The sequence below is a fragment of the Podarcis erhardii genome (assembly GCF_964252035.2).
Source record: "Podarcis erhardii genome assembly, chromosome: 1".
NCBI classification, from domain to species: Eukaryota; Metazoa; Chordata; class Lepidosauria; order Squamata; family Lacertidae; genus Podarcis; species Podarcis erhardii.
The window spans coordinates 96,903,312-96,927,240 of NC_138497.1; the positions used below are offsets into that span (position 1 = coordinate 96,903,312).

The 23,929-nt window shown below is 39.3% G+C and overlaps 1 protein-coding gene across 3 annotated transcripts in view; it reads right to left on the reverse strand.

Moving 5' to 3' along the window:
• DPP10 (dipeptidyl peptidase like 10) overlaps window positions 1–23,929 on the reverse strand; it is a 586,236-nt gene that overhangs the window by 183,732 nt on the left and 378,575 nt on the right. For all 3 annotated transcript variants that reach the window (XM_081871497.1, XM_081871496.1, XM_081871498.1), the window contains 2 exons: window positions 6,423–6,537; window positions 409–504 (listed from right to left, as the gene is read on the reverse strand). In XM_081871497.1, coding sequence (XP_081727623.1) covers window positions 409–504; window positions 6,423–6,537 — 211 coding nt within the window. The remainder of the gene's footprint in view (window positions 1–408; window positions 505–6,422; window positions 6,538–23,929) is intronic.

Genomic DNA, 23,929 nt, shown 5'->3' on the forward strand with positions numbered 1-23,929 from the left:
GCATCAGGACCTTTTCCCAGTTCCAAACTTGTTCCAGAAGATTTATTCACAACCAAACTCGCAGCTTTTCCTCATCTCACATAAGATGGTCTGCAAGCTGTTTAGTTTCTTGAGCCATACCTCAACTTATTGACAACAATCAGTACCAAAATGAAATAAGTTTTTTTCATAATTCTTGTACAGATGAAGTTATGGTGGAATTATTTGGACACTTGGGTACCTGAAGTTTCACAACGTGATAAATCATAGGTTGTCCAGATCTTAAGATCAATCCTCAGTAGGAAGAAAATTCTCATGTGTAGACCTCATCAAATTAAGAGTTTGGTTGGTACAGCAACTGATTTCCCCTCTAATATCCCCATTCCCATATCTTTCTATATAGTACTAAAAAGAGTATGTGCAACATACCATTGATCCATTTGGCTTCTGGATTGTGAACTATAAATTCTTTTCTGAAGAGGTCTTCTAAAGACAATCTGCTTTCTGATGAATTTGACAGTTCATCTAAAGAAAAAGAAAAGAAAATTGAAACAGCAAATCACACTTTTTTATATAGAAAACCCTGATTAGATTACCAAAGGCTTCACACAACCCCAGACCCATACTGAAAGCTGAATCCTTCCCATTCATGAAAAATACAGATTTTTATTTCAGCAACAGTCAAGTAAAGGTAAAGGGACCCCTGACCATTAGGTCCAGTCGTGACCGACTCTGGGGTTGCTGCGTTCATCTCGCTTTATTGGCTGAGGGAGCCGGTGTACAGCTTCTGGGTCATGTGGCCAGCATGACTAAGCCGCTTAAGGCGAACCAGAGCAGCGCACGGAAACGCCGTTTACCTTCCTGCCGGAGCGGTTCCTATTTATCTACTTGCACTTTGACGTGCTTTTGAAATGCTAGTTTGGCAGGTATGTGGGAAAGCCCTCTGGTTGCTGGATGCAGCCAGCTACAGGGTCAAAGCCTGCAGGAAACGAGAGACAGTGTTCCCTCTTCCAGTTCTGCAACCATATCACCTGCTGCAGGTGATGCCGTGGTCCAGGGGACATTATTGCTTGCTTGAGCATCTTTCCTGACATTTTAAAGCCATAGACTACTAGGTAACTTGTAGAAGAGAAATTGCTATTTTTATTTTTATTTTTATTTTATTCCTTGAAGCTATTTTTTCTCTCCATAAAGGCAGAATATATAGAGATATATGGTATTCAAAACACAGGTCACAGCATTTCACTCTAAGAGCTTAAGACAGACAAGTACAACCTTTTCTACAAGCTCATGCTTGTCTTTCCTGGCACCCACAGGGTGCTCCCCCCCCCCTAAATTAGGGCTGAAAGAAACATTCTAGTGTGGTTCTTCTGGTTTGCAAATCAGCCCACAAGCCCTAAAAGGTTGGTGCCCAATGGAGTAAAAGAACGATTAGAAAGTTTGCTAAGTTTCTCTGTGAATATACAGAGGGGATAAAAACAGCTGAAACTGGCAAGTCCCAATTGAGATGATATACCATTTACCTTTACCATTATATTTAGACTTTTAGATGACAAGTTTACAAAGAAAGAATATATAGAGATAGACAACCAAATTATACTACAATATATAAAAAAATGTTGAACTCCTCACTGCATCTGCATTTACACTAATCCTACTTCCTTTGAAGCATACAACTCTTCATTTGAAAGCCTTAATTCCAGTCCAAATATAGCTTATGAATCCCCCAATAAACATGCAGTTTTGCCCCTTACATCCCATCTTCAACAGTATTAATACGCCTTCCACCATGCACTAACAATCCAATACTGAATGCTGCTGGAAAAGGTAGGAGGCCCCAATTTCCAAAGGATGTCATGAGGCAGTGGCCATGCTGATACCATGCACTATGCGGCCATTTGCCACCACACTGCTCATGTGCCTCCACTGCCTCTTCATTGATGCCCTCCAGTAAGGCTACTGGGTTCCCTCCTCCATTTAGCAGTGGTCAACAGCAGAAGCTAGTAGTCTACTGGGATTTCATAGAATCATGGAATCTTAAGAGTTGTAAGGGACCCAAGAGTCATCTAATCCAATCCCCTGAAATGCAGGAATCTCAGCTAAAGCATCCATGACAGATGGCCATCCAACCTCTGCTTAAAAACCTCCAAGGAAGGAGAGTTCACCACCTCACATGGGAATCTGTTCCCCTGCCAAACAGCTCTTACCTGCCACCTGATCGTTTTGGTCCCTAGGAAGCATTAATATTCACAATACATGTAATTAATGAGGTGTTCCCCCCCCCCAATGGCAACATTTTCTGATCTCCCTGTATCTTTGCTATAATCATCTTCAAATCAGGATTCTGTAAATTTATTTGAAAATCACTAAATGTTAAATAAAACTGGCACTTTTTTGAAACCCTAAAAGAATCTCATGAAACCACTGAGAGTGGGGGAGAACCCTTTAAACCATTAGACAGATGTAGCAGCTTTGTTGAAGATTCTGAAAAGCTGGCTTTGTTGCATGTTTTTGAAAATATACTTTACCATATAACATTACTGAAGATGGTATTGAGAGCCACCCATTCTCTTGAAAAATGATGTATCTTTTTGTATGTAAGCTAGAAAATTCACATCACATCACTGTCCAATCTTTTATTTTTTGTACTAAATCTATGTTGCTACCTTTGTCTAACATTTCAATAAATGTTGTTCTGGCTTCAGAAATCTCACAAATTCACAATGCACAGTTTATACAATGCAGTAAAAGTATTTCCCCTTCACACTGCAAAAACTTTCTGAATCTTGTAACCAGGGGAACTTTTCTTTTGATACCTTTGTGAATTCATATGCATGCTTTATATTTCTTGCCTCTTACTGGAGCATATTCCTTTCTCCTTAATGTTTATTCTCACATTTCACAATAGGCTATGCATTTTCCATCTCCATTCAAGATTATATTGAATTATTCATTGACAGTATGACACTTCCCAATTCCTTAACTGGCTGATAGATTTTTAAATTCGAAGATATAGATACTGAGTATAGATTGCAAGCCAGAATAGAATTCTGAGCTGTTTAAAAGCTCCACCAGAATCCAAAATCATGATTGCAGAAAATTAAGCAGGAGATTTAGCTAATGTTGCCCAACAGGAAAGTGTTCATGCACTTCACTATGACTATGATCCAGTCCTTCCTCCACAGTTTATAACCCTCCTGTCACAGCCCATGAAACAATGGGCCCACATGGACTGTGTGTGCACTACAGTTATCCCTAATTTGCTAGACATCATTTCAGGGCCTGGAATATGGTCATGTAATCTGACATAAGCAATCATGAAGACTGAGCATCAAACATACAACTAGAGTACTTGGAGTGTCCTCCTGCAATCTGTTTTATTATTCCTTATTATTGCCTAACAGTGCAATTGTTCTGCTGCTGTTTCTTCCATTCTTCATCCCATCACCGAAATTCTTTCAAATCTGTAAATCAGGGTTTGGGCTGTAAAGATGCCATTGATAAAGGTGTCCTCTATCAACAACACATCATAAGAAGTTGTGCTGGAGTGCCTCTGCCTAGCAGGTATTCAAGCTCAGTTTATTTTCCCTCATCTATCCCACCATTGTGTCCAGGCCTTAGTCCAGGTCCTGCACAACCTCTCCTGATTCAGATGTTATGGAGAAATAGAGCTGGATATCATCACTGTACTGATGGCGCCTTGTCCCCAAACTCTTACTGATATCTCCAGCAGCTTCATGTAACTATTAAATAACATTAAAATAGTGCCCTGCAGCACCCCAGGCTATGAAAAAGCACTCTCCCAGTGCAAATCTCTGGACTTTGTTCTGTAGGTAGGACTAGAACCACTATAACTGAGATATTTATAAAGAGACTTGGTTGTCCTCTATCAATCAAACAAGTTTCTGACCACACAACCCAAAGCCCATAGTTACTTGGCCAAACCAGACCAATTATCTGCATACCTCAGATGCAGATTCTTGTTTATAACTGGCCATAGCTGTCAAGTGTCCCTTATTTGAAGGGACAGTCCCTTATTCCAGCGCCATGTCCCGCTGCTGTCCCTTATTGAATGATGTCCCTTAAATGTCCCTTAAATGATGTCCCTTAAAATTCAAAGGAAGCAGCTCCTCTCCCTCCCTCCCTCCCTGCCGGCCAGGGAGGAGGGAGGCTCCAACTGTGTTGCTTGACTGTGTTGCTCACCCAATAAGAAGTCTAAGAACGACTGGGGGGGTGGAGCTTGAATGCCTTGTGTGCGGCTAGTTAATGCAAGCTGAGGGGTTTTTTGAATGCTGGATGCTGTTTTGTTGCACTTGCTGCTGCAAACTTTGCAGTGCAAAGCCAGGCCGGGGAGCCATCTTAAGTTGAGGCTGCATAGGCCTTGTGGTGCATGTGATTCAGATTCTATTCAGTTGAACCTCTGGTTACAAAGTTGGTTGGACAGTGTTCTCGAAGCTACCCAGCATGAGTTTGACCAGACTGCAGGAGGACAGGAAGACTGGAGTGCCTAGAACAGGTGAGGCTGCAGGTCCCTTATTTTGGCTGCTGGTCCCTTATTTTCAAGGCTGCTGGTCCCTTATTTTCAAATCTGTAAGTTGACAGCTATGTAACTGGCCCAGTTGTATGTGTTCTGTGTACTGCTGCAAAATAACCTATTTTGATTGGTTGGGTCCAGAAAGTTGAGTATGATTCTTTGCATGAGGGATTGGTGCCTATCACCTTAAAGGAGGTAGTGGCACAACAACAACGGAAAAAGCCAGTCCTGGATCCAATTCATTGTAACAACTATCACTCAGTCACAAATACTTTCTTTCTAGGGAAGTGATTGACAACGTCGAGGTGGAACAAATGCAGACATTTCTGTAGACTGATTATTTGGGTGCCAGTCTAGTTTCAGTTTGGTTTGGGACCAAATTAGCCTTATAGTGAGACTGGCAGGCAGAGTAGAACCCTGCTCCTTCTGCTCTTCTAAAATTTTGTTCAAAAACAAGCTCCCATAACTTTTGCTTGGATATCAGAACTCTAGCTGCTCATTGCTACATAACTATATCTGAAGAGTGTGTGTGTGAGCTGGGGAGACAGCTTCAGAATATTCTCCTTGACTTTACAATAATACTAACGCCAACACTTAGGCTAAGATGAAGTGTGCTTTATATGTTTGTTGGTCACCAGATTCCAGGAAGCAATGTAGAAACAATCAACCTTCACCTGCCAAACACGTCACCACCAAAATCATACTGTGAGGCTGCATTGATTTTCTCCTCATTTTTAAAGAGATGCTTGTATCCAGGATGCAACAGGACTAAGTGTAACCAAACAAGTAATTTACCATTGTTTGGTCTCTTAGTTGCAGTCATAAAGCTTCACACTGTTGTTTGTTGTTATTGTTGCAGCATTGTGACAAATGAAAAGATCATTATCCTATGTGCATACCTTCTTTCACCAAGCTTCTTTTTGAGTATTATGCATATGCTTGAATGTAAAGAAGTCAGTGTTTAAAATATACAAAAAGAAAAAATCATGTAAAGGGACAGAAAATGCCACATTATCTTCCCTGGAGCAGAGGTCGCAGTCTGGCATGGCCACGGCAGGCCACAGCAGTAGGGAGGGGGCACCCTCTGTCCATGTGGCCAATGCACAACAGCCATGGGGACAGTCCACCAAATTTTCAAATTTAATTTGCCCAATCATGGGCTGTCCCAGGGTAGGGTTTGGGGTGGCACACCTCACTGGAGACCACCTCTGGGTGTCTCCAGTCAGGTGTGCTGCTCAAGCACAAAGATTGGCTGCTCCTGCTCTATGCAGTGCAGCTGGCTTTTGAACTCCTGTCCTCCCATCCCTTTATTCCATGGTTGCCCTGGTGAGGATGTTCCAAGGACCTTGCTATTCAGGGCCAGTGAGGAATTTACCTGCAGATAAACTGGGCCTGTCTGGGGTTTTGTCTACTTCATAGCAACTACCAGAACTTCCTGGCAGAGAAGACATTGGAATTGGATCCCTGGGCTAGCTGGAAGGGACAGACATGACTCTACCTCCCCTACACAACCCATGTTTTGGGGTACCCCCAGCAAAGGGGTGTTCTGTCCAGAACACCAGATGGAGGTGGACAGGCTGCAGACTCCCACACACAGAGACCTAATGGCTTCTCAAAGCACTGTCTTGATTTTATGTGCATCATAGGGTGGTCCATAATATAAGATTGATCCCAACATAACTACCAACCAGTGGACCAGGTTGACTGATTTGGGATGCAAGCCCAATGCCTAGAGACAAGACCTTCTGACATCTGTAATAAATAAAGCTGATTTCAAGTGGTTTGTCCTGTCTATTACTAATTGTATCAACAGCCTTGACTCCTGCAAGCTCAGTGTTCTTGGGCCCACAAAACAAATACAATACATCTGGTTCAATAATAGGGTAAGTACATGATAAATAAATCCTACCTGGTGTTAAAAGAATTACAGACATTGTGATGAGTGAACATACGACTAGGATCACCAGCAGTGCAATTGCTATTCCCTTCCAGTTCCTCTGTGGTGGGCTGTTGCTTCCAAGTTCCTGGAGGGAGAAAAAACAGTATTTCATAATTTCCACCAAACAGTATGATATTCAGTTATCAGAGCTCCTTTCTCATGCGTTCATTTAATTATTTATAGATGTGTAATTCATTCTAAATAACAAATAAATCTCACCTACCCACCAACCCCAGACATGCACACCAAAACAATAAACAAATTAAGGGTATAAGAGTGCTGTCAAAATGTGAATAGAGATCTAATGTACTGAAGATAAACTTCAGGACAACATGAACTAGCATTTCACCAGATAATTGGGGAAATAAAATACAGCAATTTACTATAATTCCACCTGAAGTGGTGTAGGCCATAATGGTTTAAATACACATGGCTTTTAATGTGCAGTGCTAAATGTCCTATTCAGAACCAAATAAACATTTGTTGCCTGAGGATCTGGTCATTCCATTTTAAATTGAACATCATTTATTTATATCATGATATGTTTTATATGCTGCTCTTGTATTACTCATAAAAAGCAACATTATTATGTAGTAGCAATGAAGAAATTCTAGAACTCCTAGGATATAGTTTCCTCTAGGATTTGTGTGTGCCCCAACTCCTACACACACTAGACAATAGGGACCTAAATAAAATCCTGCAATAAAATAAATTCTCTCTGCCTATCTTAAAAAGACAGCAAGAGAAGAATAAGAAAGTTTGTGCTAGATTTTATATTGTTATATCACTTTAACATGCTATGAAAACAAAGAGCTAACACAAATTTTGCTACATTCTTATAGACCAAACAACCAATTAACCAATTAAAATTATCGTCTGTGCTATGATACAGGGCTAGCATTATCAGGAGGCAGACTTGCTAAGGACGGGGGAAAGTTGCAAATTCTGTTGGAGCCCTAAAAGTTTGATATGGAGCTTGCTAGTGGTTTTCAGACTCATAGGCGCTACAGGGACTGCTTGGTTGAAAGTAGCATGTAAAAGTTTAAAGTTCTTCATACTTCAGGGCAGAGGCGTAGCTAGGTGATCTTGCGCCCCTGGCAGAACGGTCCAGATTGCACCCCCTAGCCATGGACAAATTAGCTTTTCTTTCCATCTCTCCCCCAACCTCCACCCATTCAATTCACCCTCTATTTAAAACCTTTTCTCATGAGGCAATAATCAGTATTTTTATAGACATATTTATGGACGTATTTTTAAGCTGATTTTGCCCCCCCCCCCCCCGCCGCCTGTCCCTCTAGGTGAGGCCCACCTCACCACCCCCTAGCTACAGCCCTGCTTCAGGGGTCCTTGCACAATGACAGAGTCTCCTGGGGTATACTGCACCACTTCTAACCCTACTAAATAGTAGATAAACTACTGACTAAATGTGGAAATCCAAATTTTGTTATTGGGCCCAAGTGTGTGTGCATGCGTGTGTGCATGCACACACACACACACAATAAAACAACATCAGTGTAACTAAATGCCACTGGTGCCAGCAGCCTGTGGAGACATTCAAACATTCTAGCATGTCACACTAAATTTCACTCACACTAGTGGGCATGATATGACACAAAAAAAGAATACCATTGGATGCTGCTACTCCCCCACCCATTCTGCACATGCATGCTTCGGTTCCACTATAATTCATGCATGAAAATGGCAAGAGAGAACAGTATGCTAGTATAATAATCCAAGATTTCATCACTTTACTCCTGTGATTTTCTAGGTTAATGTAGTTGAAAGCAGTTTTTTTCTGCAAGCAATTATATTGTCTATTATTATTATTATTATTATTATTATTATTATTATTATTATTATTATTGATATACCACCTTTCTTCCGAAGATCACAGGGTGGTTTATAACATAAAAGCACAAAATACCACCTGCTGCCCGCCAACACGTTTAAAAGGGCATAAATTGTTTAATCAGCTAAAGATCTGATTGAAGTGGAAAGTTTTTACCTGGTGCCTAAATATATGTAATAAAGGTGCCAGGAGAGTCTCCCTGTGGAGAGCATTCCACAAATGGGAAGCCACCACAGAAAAGACCAATTTTCATGTTGTCACTCTCTAGACATCTCACGGACGAGGCACACAAAGAAAGACCTCATGATGATTGCAGGGTTCATAGAAGGAGAGGCGGTCCTTGAGTATTACAATCCTGAGTCATTTCAGGCTTTATAGGTCAAAACCAGCACTTTGAATTGGGCTCAGTAACTAATTGGCACCCTACTACAGTTGGACCAGGATTGGTTTAAATGCTCAATTCATCTTGCCCCAATAAGCAACTTAGCTGCTGAATTCTGCCAGCTTGAAAATTAATATACTGCATATTCCAACACTATACAATACTTTCTCTTATATGTCATTAACAAACCATTGCTATAGAAAATGTGTAAATTTATGTTTAAATTAGTTATTGGTCATGATTACAAGCAGTATATTAAATGCACCAAAACTGCAATTCTGAACATGTTTATGTATATCCAGTTCCTTTATAGAACTTACCGGTACACAGCATAATAATGCATCATTAATATCATTACAAACTATATACTGAAAAATCTGATCACACAATTCACCCATTATGGAAAGTATGGCCATTATTGTCTTTGCTAATTAAGTCCCAATCCTAAAAATGTGGTACCCCATTGCTTTTATTCAGGTTCAACATGAATTAATAATGTAGTAGGACTAATGCTTTCAAAAATATTTATGCTACAATTCTGAATCACCAGAATCAGAAAACAGATACAGAGTTACCACTAATGCTAACATTTCAGTATCCCTGAGTGTTGTGCTATCACCATTCCCACATCCTGGCGATTACTCAACCCTTTTTATCATGCTTAAAGGAGAAGAGCACCTATCTAAAAGCTGGTACTGATTTGTAGATCTTGCATTGATATAGAGCTGCCTTACAGCAATGGCCTTGCAGATTCCCAGACCTATAAATACCACCTTAAAACCTCCCTTGGAGTTCTCTATTCAGTATTGACAAATGCAGACATAAACAGGTGATGAAAAAGATGATTGTAAAGACATCACTGGGATGGATTTAAAGTTTGATTTGGTGTACGGAGTTTAGAAAGGTGGTGAAGGGGGAGCTTGCCTGTTCTACAAAGAAGTATATGAAAGTTACCAAGACAGAGAACTAATGAAAGACACTGTATTGACAGATCTTGTTGCATGTGTTTAAAAACGCAAAGACACTGCCTTTCACTTTGTAAAATTGAGGCCATTACTGTGAAACTGTAGGGTGTTCAGATGACACCCCCGCAACACATCAAAGCAGTGCCTGAAGAATGGGGTTGCATAGGCTAACCTTCCCCACACTGCCAATGTGACCTGGGACTAGATTGGTAAAGAAAAAGTGTTTTGTAAGTGTTGTATATGTGATATAACACTGACACCAGATGGCACTTTCCTTACCAGATTTCCCTGTATGAGTTTACAACATGTTTAACTGAATCGCTTCTTTGATGTGTCTACATCCAGCCCTGCAGTCATGTCCTCTATCAATAGTGAGAAGCGTCAATCTCAAGTGTGGGTGGACAGAAGATCATGCTATTCAACACAAATATCTTTCAATCAGGCCCATTTTATTTCGGTAAATTATATACTATTTGTAACCAATATAGAAGAAAAGAAAAATCTGAAACAAAATAATTTTCCCAACTTTGCAAAGGACTAATTGAAATTTATGTGTTTTTACATCTGCAACTCAGTGAATCTCTTCACTGCTGCAAATTTTGAAGTTCATTAAATGTATTTGTTTTTCTTGTGTATGTATTCTACTGTTAGTTGTTCAGTTTGGAACTATGAATTCTGTTAATATTGCTTGTTGCTGCATTACTCTCCCAACTGTTAGGACAAGGAGAACAAATTTTTAAGTACGATTTCATAAAGAAGAGTTTTCAACTACTCATTTTTAATGTCTCTGACTATTTTAGTTGCTACGGAGATGCTTAAATAACCGTATTTTGATGTGATTTTTAAATAATATATATAAACTGTCTTCTTGTTCTTTTGATTCTTGGCCTAATTTACTTTTATTTATTAAATGATTTCTGTATTGTTTTGTGTATGTATGCATTGTGCATAGAATGCATACCAATAAACCCATGGAATCTTATTTTCTTTGTACACACAAAACTTAAAGCTGGAGACAGGCATAGAAAGATGGGCTGTCCTTGCTCTGGCAATTACTTGCCAATGCAGTGGCTGCTAGCACAGTATCAAAACCTATTCTCTGGTTTCTCAAAAAATATGTTGCACAACACAAAATGAACTTTAGTCATGACCATGGATACGCTGAGCATGACTTTGTTGGATACAACCCAGTATCTCTCCCAAGAAGCATGCCACTAACAGAAACCAATAAGGTTATTTTTTACCCTCCATTAATCTGAACGGTAAAACACATTAACTAATCTGCAAAGAAAAATATTGAACTTGAGGTATCCTAAAACTGTTGTAATTGTATAACTCAATGTCAATATAGATGTCAAATGCTTTTAGATGAAAGTATCACTCCAAAGTGGTTCCTCCCTCCTTTAGCCTATTCTCATATGTCAAACAAGCTCTCACATTTAAAAATCACACATAAGGAGTTTTGTAAAGACCATTTTACTGTATCAGTGTTACACTCAAATGTTGACAAGTCTGTCTCAAAATTATTGTGTTATTTCGCTGGGTTTTAAAAAATAATTATATTTCTAATAAAAATGTTTCTTTGCTCATGGCTTCCTTTCTGTAATGTTTACTCCAGGAATAGTAATGTCCAGTCACCAGACACTGACTATTAAGACTCAAGAAGGCTGGATTCCACTGAGCAAACTTGAAGAAAAAGTGTCTTTTGTCCATTAGAAGAATATGCTTCTTGGGGCAGATTGGCAGTAAACCTATCTGCTGGCATGAAAACTTCCATAGTAGTAAAGTACAAGTGCATTTAAAGGTTAAACACATTGACCCAAAGGAAGAGAATATTTCTTTCCTTTTCTCCTGAGTCCATGATGAAGGAAAACATCTTGTAAAATTGACTTTTTGGAAGAAACTTTTTCAATCGAGGTGGCTGGCCTTTTGTGGTCTAAGGGCTACATTCACCCTTAGACAACCTTCTGTAGGCCACATGGCAGAGAAGGATGCGACCACCCCACACTCTTACATGTACCAGATGTGCACACAACATATATTTGGGAGGAAGTTTTCTTGCCAAACCATTACAAATATCTCACTGATCTGCAGAAACAACTATTGCTTACACTTGGTAACACAATAATATATGAGGTAATTTTAGACACAAGCTTTCTAAAATAACAATAAGTAAATTGATAATTAAATCACTTCTCACAAACTAGCAAACCACAGTGACAGACACATTTTATTAATTTCCCTCATTTTTAAGTCATGACCAATTGTATGATAATAACTTACTACAAACAAAAAAGTGATTATTGTTGTCCAGAAATAGGTTTATCATATGCAAGTCAGAATACTTAATGTCAGAATATTTCACTGAACAAAGATCTTATGCCAAAATCCTCAAACCTAGTGGGTTGCCTCAGAGCAAAAAGCAAATGTCCGCAATTCATTCCGCTTTTGTATTAGGCCAGGGGTACCAGGTAGGGGCTGAAGGACCTTGCTCCCTCAAAATTTTCAAGGAGGAGGATAGGTTCCTTCAATATCCCATGGCAATGTGCACACACTTTGCATTTATACCACACAACATGCTCACATCACTTGCACACACCACGTGACATGCCCGTGTCATGCACGCAAGCTGCAAGGCATGTATGCAACACACGTGTGCTCGTGTGATGTGAGCATGTTATGTGGTGCCAGCCCCCTGAAACACAGGGAGCAAGCGGCTGGGCCTGTATTAGGCAATGTAGCAGTTTTCATGGAAAATAGGAAAGAGGTGTTTGCTACTTCTTATCTCTTTTGTATCAAAATTAATGTACATATTTTAATCTCCTTCCAGTTCTGAAACGGAAGCACTTAGTCAAGCTGTACAGTTTGGGGAGGGTGAATAATGGTAACCTAATTCAATTAAGAGCATATTTCAGGTTGTATGTCTGTAGAAAGGTTTTATCCTTTTATTTTATTGTATTGAATGTGCTTTTTGCTCAGGATTGCAGCCTTAGAAAGCTAATAATATGCATCTTCCTGGCATTACTGTAAGTTATTATTATTCTTTATATATGCCACATTTATATATGATGGCCAATGTATAACCATATGAGAAGCAGATTAAGGGCCCCCTCGATTTTCTGTTAGAGCAGAGGGATGCATTTCCAGCATAAGAAACCTATTTGAGTAGATATACTTCACACCCCACACAATTGCTAGACTAACAATGTGAAGTAAGTTGAAATTTTCACACAACTATGTGTGCTTAATGGTTAGTGACTGACTGGATCGTCCCCTGTGTGTGGTTTTGCAAGTGCTTCTGACATGGTCTAGTATAGGTAAATTGGAATAAATCTGAATTGATTTTGTATCAAGTAATGTATTGTATGTCTGAATGATGGTTAAAAATACATTTAGTGCAGTGTTTCCCAACCTTGTGCCTCCAGCTGTTTTTGAACTACAACTCCCATCATCCCTGACTAGCAAGACCAGTGGCAAGGGATGATGGGAATTGTAGTCCAAAAACAGCTGGAGGCACAAGGTTGGGAAACACTGATTTAGTGAATATATGGGATAATGATTGTTTATTCAATGACTGAAGACAAAGACCATAGCTGAGTGCCAAACTGGTGGAGAGAACCACAGAGAATTTGGAAACATCTGCTGTAGGACAGAAAGCCAAAAATCCAGACAATGGTCAGATTAAAACAGAGTATTTATTTAAAGGTAGATTTGGGAAACATTCTCATATTTCTTGTTTGGATCAAACCATTAACAAGGTATTTCAGGTTAGTTCAGAGACTCACAAAGCTTCTAAGACAATCAGTGGTCTCAGCAGAATGAAAAATGTACAACGGTTTTGTTTATTTTTGAGAGTAATGAAACCAAGCTGATTTAGGAAATACCGAGAGCTCAATAAACAAATGGGGGGGGGAGAGAAGTGAAGGAATCTTTCATTTTGATTAATTGATCTAGTTTTCAATCTTAGTGAATTATTTTCCTAGGGCAGTCCACTCCCAATCAGTTGCAGGAGGAATTAAAAAAATTAAACTGTACAAGGGGAAGAGCATAGGATAGGTTCACCACCACCAGTAATGCTTGGGGTAACAAGGTCCTTGCTAGGAAACTGACATTTCCCCCATCACAGTATTTCCTGCAGATCCTTGGTCTTCTCCACTCCGGACTACCAGACTTCCTCTTTGCAAGCCAACTGAGAGATGTCTCTGGCTTAGGAAAAAGCTGTATCCCCATAGGTGGCAGAAATCCGGCCCCACCAATGACGTGGGACATAGTGTCCTTACTAGGGGAGGAGCTACATTTCTGCCATCACAAACTTTCTTGGGAAGTTTCCTGTCTCCCTCCACCCCCCAGAACCACCATTGCCCTCTCTGATTGTATCAACGAATTTGGCAGGCTTCCTTCCAGTGGAAGGGGTAGCTATGCTTGTAAATTTTCTGTCAATTCTAGCTGAAAATGCATACGTTATAGACTGTAAATTCAAATTATGATTTATATACATTTAAAAGCGCCCTGCATTAGCATGCCTGGATGTATTTATTTATATTTGGGACTCTACAGGGGCTGCCCTGGCTGTAAATTTCATCCACTTCTATGAAAAGGAACCTTAAAGCCATTCTAAAGGGGTGTGAAAAAGATTTTGGGGGCAAACTTCAGATCTAGAAAGGTGTGGCTTTCTGATAGGTGAGTTTTTTGTTAATTGCTGGATCTAAAGTTTCCCTCTTTAGTCTGCAACTTAAAGAATAAATTGCACCGGTGCACACCCACTCCCAATTACACAACAGGTGGTCACCCAAAATTATTCTTTTTTTAAAAAAAAGGTCAAAACAAAACAAATTCCTTCCAGTAGCACCTTAAAGACCAACTAAGTCAGTTCTTGGTATGAGCTTTCGTGTGCATGCACACTTCTTCAGATACACACTGTATCTGAAATGTAATAAATGCTGGAAATGTAATGAGAATGAAGGTACCTTTTATCACCTATGGTGGACCTGCCCGAGGGTGAAAGCATTCTGGGAGATGATCTATAATGAAATTAAGAAAGTCCTTAAATGGACATTTACTAAGAAACCAGAGGCTTTTCTCCTGGGCATGGTTGGCCAATTGGTGCCAAAGAAGGATAGGATTTTCTTTATGTATGCTACTACTGCAGCAAGAATTCTTCTGGCAAAGTATTGGAAGATGCAAGAACTACCTACTCTGGAAGAATGGCAGACAAAGGTGATTGACTTCATGGGATTGGCAGAGATGACCGGCAGAATTCATGACCAGGGGAAAGAGGCAGTGGAAGAAGACTGGAAGAAATTTAAAATATATCTTAAAAACTGTTGTAAAATTGATGAGTCTTAAGATGTCAAGGGGTAAGAAGCAGAGAATTACAGCTGTAACCAACAAATTTATGGGAATTTAATGAAGGGAACTAAATGGATAAATTGACTAAAGGGTTGCTAAAAAAAAAATTCTTTTTAAAATAAGGATGCAGCGAAAGGGAGGTATGGGGAAGTCGATTGAAAGAAGTTACAAGAAAAGAAGATTATGAATTTATTTATGTTTGATTTGTTTATGTTTGTTTGTGTTTTGTGATGTGTTTGTCTTTTAATTATGTGTTTTAAAAATTGAATAAAAATTATTTAAAAAAAAAAACTATTTTAAGTCCATTGATTTAAATGAGTCTACTCTCCGAGTATTACTAATGTTGGATATAACCCATTAGTCTTGCTACTAAAAACAACTCTTTTGTAAATTTACACAAAAATTAACTATGGTACTTCCAAAAAGGTAAAATGCTGTGGTTTCAATTCTAGCTGTTTTATTTATCATAGTTCCATACCGTATTTCATAACAGATAGTCTGAAAGTACTTACAGATACAATATGTAACTTACTGGGGAAGGTAGAAGAAGCCAAGACATTAAACCAAGCAGTTTTAGGTACATCTGTTATATAATTATTTTTCATATATAAATATCCTTTGTAATAAATTAACCTTCTATGAAATCAAGGGAATTACACCAATATAAAATGTTTTTAATGTACTTCATTGTTCTAAATATATTAGTAACAGCCAAGAATGCTGAATGACTCAGCTAATATTTGTATGAACTCCTGACCTTCATCTTTTTAATTAATCATCTGCTCCCTAAAGCTATTTGCAGGTTACCTAGATTCATGCCAAAGACCATCTCTCTTCATCTGCAGTTCCCATTTCTATTAATACTGCATATGCTTAACATAGCAAGTCTTTCTGAAATTCCTAAAAATAATGAATAGTAAGCCATTTTCACACCAAAATGGTAATTAGTCACAAACTGGCAGTGAATGCATTTAGACTATTTCACAGTCTCTCGCCTCTCTAGGTGCCAGCAAGAATATAATATTGTGTCCAAATACCACATCTATCACATTTCTTTTTACTTTTATCCCTATATTATTTTCTTTTTGGAGCAATTCATACTACCATAAGCTACCAATTCCCTATTGAATAATTTCTCTGAATAATGCAATAAGCAAGAACTTCAGCGTGTGAACATTTTATCAGCTTTTTTTGGACAACAAGTCTACTCTGCAAATCACCAGACTAGAACTTTGGACAGTTATAAAATCACCTGTTGGGGCAAGAGCTTGGACAGAACATTCAGACTACCAGATACATAAAAACTCAAAAAGTATCTGCACTTACTGAACACAATAATAAAAGGGAGGAATTGTGCATTTGATATTGCAATAATTTGCTTGCTAATTTTGGTGTCAATCCAGGCCCCCATCCCAGCACACCATGTGTGGGGATGGAGGAGTTGGATGAGGCAGAGGTCTGAGTGAAAAAAATCTTCACCAGCCTCTGCCCATGGAGCTTCCTATTATACACACTCTCTCCATCTCCATTGTGCCCATAAGTAATGAATGCCAAGCAGTAAAAAGAACCCCAGCCACCATCGATAAATTGGTCCCTGTAGATAAACTTGCACCCCCCCCCCAAAAAAAATCATAGGACAAAATGCTTTGTTCCATCAATTTTCAGCCCATTCTTTATGCCAATCAATAAATGTGTTTATTTGAACCCTTAATATTTCATATTCCAATACAGACTATAAAAAAGGGAAATTCTATAATAAAAGTAATATAATAAAATATTGCCATCATGTGTTATGCCCAGAAGCAGGTGTGTAGTGTGGACGGGAAATATGAGACTGCACACAATATTTGTCAGACCACTAAAGGTAAAGGGACCCCTGACCATTAGGTCCAGTCGTGACCGACTCTGGGGTTGCGGCACTCATCTCGCTTTATTGGCCGAGGGAGCCAGCGTACAGCTTCCGGGTCATGTGCCCAGCATGGCAAAGCAGCTTCTGGCGAACCAGAGCAGGGCACGGAAACAGTGTTTACCTTCCTGCCAGACTGGTACCTATTTATCTACTTTCACTTTGACGTGCTTTCAAACTGCTACTTTTTATAAAATTGTGGTTCTTATCCATATTTCACATACCAAGAAAAGGGATCCAATAACTTTGTCCTGATGTCCTGATGCCAGTAATACATCCCAACCTGACCACTGAACAAATGAACAGGAAACAAGGCCAGCACAGAGAAGGAAATAGCTTTTTCCAGCCACCATGACCAACCCAAGCCCCCCTAATGGACCCAAAGTGAACCACTGTTCCCAAGACATTTTAAGGATGCTCCAAGGCAAGGGCGTGCTAAGTGCCCATTTTTGTTCAGCCCAGATTGCAGCCCTGTTTGATGCCCAGAGGCAGTCCAGAACTAGTTTTCTGAGCATGATAAAATTAATGTTTCCTATAAGGAAGGCAAAAAACTCTAGAACTGACTAGCTAGTCAGGAACACAGATACAAATCCAATTCAACTAGCAATGAACAACCATCCTATAGCAAAGCAAGCAACCTGTAAAGAAGGTTGAACACTAAAAGAGTGAAGACAACTGGGCAAGAACACACTAGCCTGAGTGAACCAGAGGTTTCAGTTTGTGGATTACAAGGAGGGCATGGTCCTTCCAGTTTACACCAAATCTCTCATCAAGGGGTGTCAGGCTTCATCAATGGCCAGGGAAAATGGGAAGATGCAGCCAAATGACCACACTGAGCCAGCTCAACCCGTGTTCCTGCTCACCATCCTGTACCACTGGACAAAATTGTGGTGCAAAGTGGGAAACATAACACCCTTTCCCCCATAATAAATACTGCTAGTTTTATTTAAACAACTTTCAGTCCATTGTCTTGTCTTTAGATGTCTCTAAATTATCTCTGAAATTTCATTTTTGACAAAATTTTGTAACAACACTCTGCCACCAGAATTAACTACCGGCATATTAAAAGGCCTTGGAGAATTTTTTAGTCTTTCCTGATGCAAGAAAATGACATTTATGTGGTTCACAATTATATCTAAATTGTAGTTTCATACACAAGATAAGAGTGAGATTCTCAGTGACAATTTGTTACGCTGAACTTGAGGGTTTTTTATTGTTTCATTAGGGGAGAAGGATGCTTCCACTCACTCAGAGTTGCTTATATAAAATACAAAATTACACAGCACAGCTAAGTACACTATGTACGTGCAATTTTGCATCACAATTTAGTTAGGAAGTTTTTGGCACGCTAAAACTGAATGCAGTATTTCTCCTAGTTACATAAGTGCACTGATGTCACTTGGACTTATTTGTGCATAACTGGATACTGGATTGCAGCAGATACTACACATTAAAGGGGGTTTTTTGCCACTGACTTTGAATTTTGTTCGATTTGATATTTTGCACCAGTGCCCAACATATAGCAAAACAAAACCACTGGTTCTACATGCAAAATATCAGACTGCATTCTCTTTCTTTATTGAAATGGATCAAATATTTAGTTGTAAGAACTTGTTATAAACAAGTTCCCAGACTGTGTAGTACTACGCTTCTTTTCACCCCTACTAACAATCTCTGCAACATTCAGCGTTATGGAGTGTTAGGGGAGTGGTAGTACCTCTGGTAGGTTGCCTTTAAAAAATAGATTTTTTTGACTTAAATTTTGTATTTGCATGTTGTCCTCTGTGAGTCACCTTAAGGACCTTTCTTATTTTTGCCAAAAGGCAGCAAAGAAATAAACTCTAGCCAAAGCATAAATCATAGGTAATACAGTGGTACCTCGGGTTACATATGCTTCAGGTTACAGATTCCGCGAACCCAGAAATATTACCTCAGGTTAAGAACTTTGCTTCAGGATGAGAACAGAAATTGTGCAGCAGCAGCGCGGCAGCAAGAGGAGGCCCCATTGGCTAAAGTGGTGCTTGAGGTTAAGAATAGTTTCGGGTTAAGAACGGACCTCCGGAACGAATTAAGTTCTTAACCCAAGGTACTACTGTATATAAAATATGAATATTTATTGCATTAGCCACTGGTACCCCAGTATAGGCCCCATTGGCTAAAGTGGTGCTTGAGGTTAAGAACAGTTTCGGGTTAAGAACAGACCTCCAGAATGAATTAAGTTCTTAACCCGAGGTACCACTGTACATAAAATATGAATATTTATCAGTATTAAAAGGATAGTACGGGACGCGGGTGGCGCTGTGGGTTAAACCACAGAGCCTAGGACTTGCTGATCAGAAGGTCAGCAGTTCAAATCCCCGCAACGGGGTGAGCTCCCGTTGCTCGGTCCCAGCTCCTGCCAACCTAGCAGTTTGAAAGCACGTCAAAGTGCAAGTAGATAAATAGGTACCGCTCTGGCGGGAAGGTAAACGGCATTTCCGTGTGCTGCTCTGGTTCGCCAGAAGCAGCTTAGTCATGCTTAGTCAGCCTATAGAGCGAGATGAGCGCCGCAACTCCAGAGTCGGTCACGACTGGACCTAATGGTCAGAGGTCCCTTTACCTTTACCTTTTATGTTTGCTCAAGACTTGAGTGGTGAACCAGTAACACCAGGACTGTGTTATGTCTCACCAAGGTTCCACTGAAATCAATGGAATTTAATTAGTCATGATTAACTGTCTGCATTTATTTCAATAAGACTTAAATGCAAGACTTAAGCCTAATATGACTGGGAAAGTGTGCATTAGTTATGTTGGTCAGGGGCTACCTGGGAAGAGTCTGTCTTTAAAGTTCAAAGGGCTGACCTATTGCTGTTTACAACTATCTTTAGAAAGGCCCATTTTTTATTACTTGTGAAGTGAACAGAAATATTTAGGTACTATATCCCTTGTACAAATGGGACAACTTCATTGGATACAACCCTATATATTTAGTAAATTAGAATTGCACCAAGCTGTAGTATACAGGTATTTTATTATTATGTTTAGCTCTCAACTCCAGGTAATTGCTAACTTTATGACACACACATTGGACGTAAAAAACAAAGGCAGCTTCCTTTCAGATGAGACTTCTGGGAATAGGTGCATTTGTCACATGAACGTTATCCCACTTTGCCTGCCCAATGAAAGTCATGGTTTTTTCCAGACTGGTTCAGAGCAGTACCTACGGTATAGTACTAGATACATCAAGTTAAGCTTTTTAAAATATCAGGAGCTAATGGAATGATTTCCTTCTTTCTTTCAACCTCAGCTCCTGAAATAATCCTAGTAAAATATTGTCTTAGGAAACATGGCAGAAGCCAAATGTCAAGGACCGGCTAGATAATGAGGAGTGGTGAGAGGTACCAGCACAATGGGTAACATCCACTGCCACAAGAGTAGACTTCCACTCAGTAGACTTTCCTCTCCTCCCTTCCAAACTCCCACATCACCTTAGATCTGCTCTTAGGTACCCTCCAAATTTTGGGGACCTACAGGGAACTGTAAGGGGACAGGAATCAGTTTCACCAATGCTATCTATTATTTTGGGGAACATATTTTTTTAGTACATTTTACACACTATGTCATTAATTCCAATATTGCAATATACAATATGTTGGGAATAGTTTGAAAATGTAGTTTGGATTTCTAAGCTTTTACTTCATGTCTAGAATGAGTTTATATTCAGGAAAGTCATTTCACATACAAAAGGGGTCCTTCTCTGAACTGAAGCTCCTTCATGACTGGAGCAAAACCTCTGGATCAATTCCAAACTAGTGTTGGGAATTGTAAACTAAGTTTCTCGTCTCTCAATAAAGAACACTCAAAGAGGCCATTTCAAGGGCATATTCTAATTATAATTTTGACATAGTTTTTTTTTTTCCTTTTGAACTAAACATGAATTTAAAGTATACATGCTTCACTTGTCTTGTCTACTTCCTGTTTTAATATTCAATTTTAATGGATTAAAGCAGTCAAGGATAAGATATTTAAACGTAACCTTTTAATAAAACATTGCAGACTTGTATAAATAAAAACAAGTTCTATAAATAACTCAGTTCTTTTTAAAGTTTGCAAGAAGACATCATCATCATCATCATCATCATCATCATAATAAATTTATACCCCGCCTATCTGGCTGGGTTTCCCCAGCCACTCTGGACAGTTCCCAACCAAATATTTAAAACACAATACAGCATTAAACATTAAAAACTTCCCTAAACAGGGCTGCCTTCAGATGTCTTCTAAAAGTACAGTAAAAGTAAAATGACTACACTAATCATTTACACAACACTTTTAATTTGTAAAGCAATTTGCCACCTCAGAGTAGCTTCTAAAACAGCTACTATGAAACAGACATTTTGTGGAAAGCAAAATGAGTTTTCATTACACTGGGACAATTATAACGGTGACATCTACATATCCCTCATGTTGAATAATTCCAAACAAATGAGTATTTAAAAAAATGCCCTCCTCCTCCTCCTTCCTCATTTTGAACAATCCAAGAAGAGAAAACTTGCAGAAAAGAAGCACAAAAACTTCCAGTGAAAATACAGGGACCAAATGTGTACATGGGTGTTTCCTTCCATATAAGGAAGGGAAGGCTTTTATGCATCTGTAAAGGAAATTATTGACGTGGGTGGCGCTGTGGGTTAAACCACAGAGCCTAGGACTTGCCGATCAGAAGGTCGACGGTTCGAATCCCCGTGACGGGGTGAGCTCCCGTTGCTCGGTCCCTGCTCCTGCCAACCTAGCAGTTCGAAACCACGTCAAAGTGCAAGTAGATAAATAGGTACTGCTCAGGTGGGAAGGTAAACGGCGTTTCCATGCGCTGCTCTGGTTTGCCAGAAGCAGCTTAGTCATGCTGGCCACATGACCCGGAAGCTGTAAGCCGGCTCCCTCGGCCAATAAAGCAAGATGAGCGCCGCAACCCCAGAGTCGGTCACGACTGGACCTAATGGTCAGGGGTCCCTTTACCTTTAAAGGAAATTATTATTATTTATCCCACCTTTTTCCCTGACCAGAAAATAGTTTCAAATGTTCAATTTCTTGCAGTTGCTCAACAGCAGTATAAAATAAAGGTCGCAATATTTCCAGATTAAGCCTAAAATAATATATTGTGCACTCTGCAAAGTTGTCTACAATTTAAAGTACTCAGCCAAGTACCAGAAAGCACGTCCAAGTTTGAAATAGTCTTCAAGTTACAAAGGGCTTAGCTAGATCCTGGCCCCATATTCTGTTTCTGAAAGCAACATCAGCTATCTTTTTTAAAGAAGACTATGTAGTCTTATCAATAAAAAATTCAGTGTGGCGCAAGCAAATTTGATTCTAAAAGTGTGTCCCAGAGAAAAAAGATTGAGATAACAACAACACTGAATTCAACCATTCATGCTAAGTCCTAACACTAAAAATACCAGAGTATAATCCAAATAACTACAAAACCGGGGAACCCACATCTTAACTAAAACTATATTACCCTAAAACAACAATCCCTAAATTAGTCAGAGTCCCTTGCCTCCCAGCTAAGTGAAATTGAATAATCCAGGAAAAAAGAAAGGGACTACATCTTGCAGGATTCACAGTCAGATATTCAGTGAATGATTAGAACATTTTCTCATTTTTGGAAGCTATGTTATCAAGTGAGAGATGAAGCAGACTGTGCAGTTGAGAAATCTTATTTCATAAAAGAAAATCCTTCAAAAATGGTAGCTACTTGATATGCACTGGAAATTATTATACATCTATACAAAATCTCTGCTTCTCCTTTTTCACATCAAATTCTGATTTTTAGTTAGTTCAAGGTCTGTTTCTTTTGTGAAGACCTCAAAGCATCTCTTCGCATTCTAGCATTGATTTCAGCATTGATCTCCATAGCCTTCTTTATTTAAATATTCATAAGAATTTGTATGATATTTAGCTTCCTCTACATATATTGTAGCTTAATTTAGGCAAAAAGCAGTTTCCATAAAACCGCACTGGTGTCCGAAGCTACTGCAATAACCTTCGCAGTTTATTGACTACCAGAAATTATGGAACACAAAAAGATAAAAATGCTCTGCTGAAGTTGTGGCAGACATAATATCAATGATGCACTGAAACAGCTTTCAGACCAGAGTTATTTTCACATGATGGACTGATGATGAAAACAGATTTTTATACTAAAACTGATTTGAGGATTTAATGCAACTTCTGAAGGTTAGGCAAGATGAGGTCAAACAATAATTTGGCTATAACAAAGAATTATAAGGTAAACATCAAGACAAATGTGACTCAGTACCAGTTTATTTTTTTTTTTTTTTTTGCCAACTGCTTACATGTCTACTCAGAAGTAAGTCCCACTGAGTACAATGGGACTTACCGTATGTCCAGGAAAGTATGCACAGCAGCCTTTCCCAACCTGGTGCTATCCTGATGTTTTGTATGACAACTGCCATCAGCTCCATCCAGAGACGACAGGTTGGCAAATGATGAGGTTGTGAAACATCTCAGCACAGGCTCAAATAGCAACATGGGTTAGAAGTTATTGTGAACCAGAGTTTGGGCGAGGACTTCATGATGCATTTCTCTTACAATATGTTTATAGCATGATGCATCTGCACTCAATAATAGGAAAGCAATTGGCATGGAGGGTCTGCTCCAGGTTTGAGGGGACCCTAGGTATCTTCTAGTTATCCCCTCCTTTGTAAGTGGACTGTGGTGGCAGTGCTCCAAACATTGTTTGGTGGCTGCATCTAACCACTCTCTTAATTCCCAACAATATCGCAGAACAAAGCTGGGTTACAGGCATTGTGGTAAGTTTGGGGCCCCAAAGGCAGTAAGGTACTGACAGACACCTGATCCAAGCCAAACTGCTTTAGAAAATCACCAGGTACTGAAGTGATGTGAGAAGTGGCTTTTAAATTTTGGCAAAAGGCAAATTAGTATGCGAGGTGGAAGAAAGCATTTACTTTATCATCAGTAACTAGGATGGCACTTATCTAGATAATAGTAGAACCAGTTAATAAGATAATA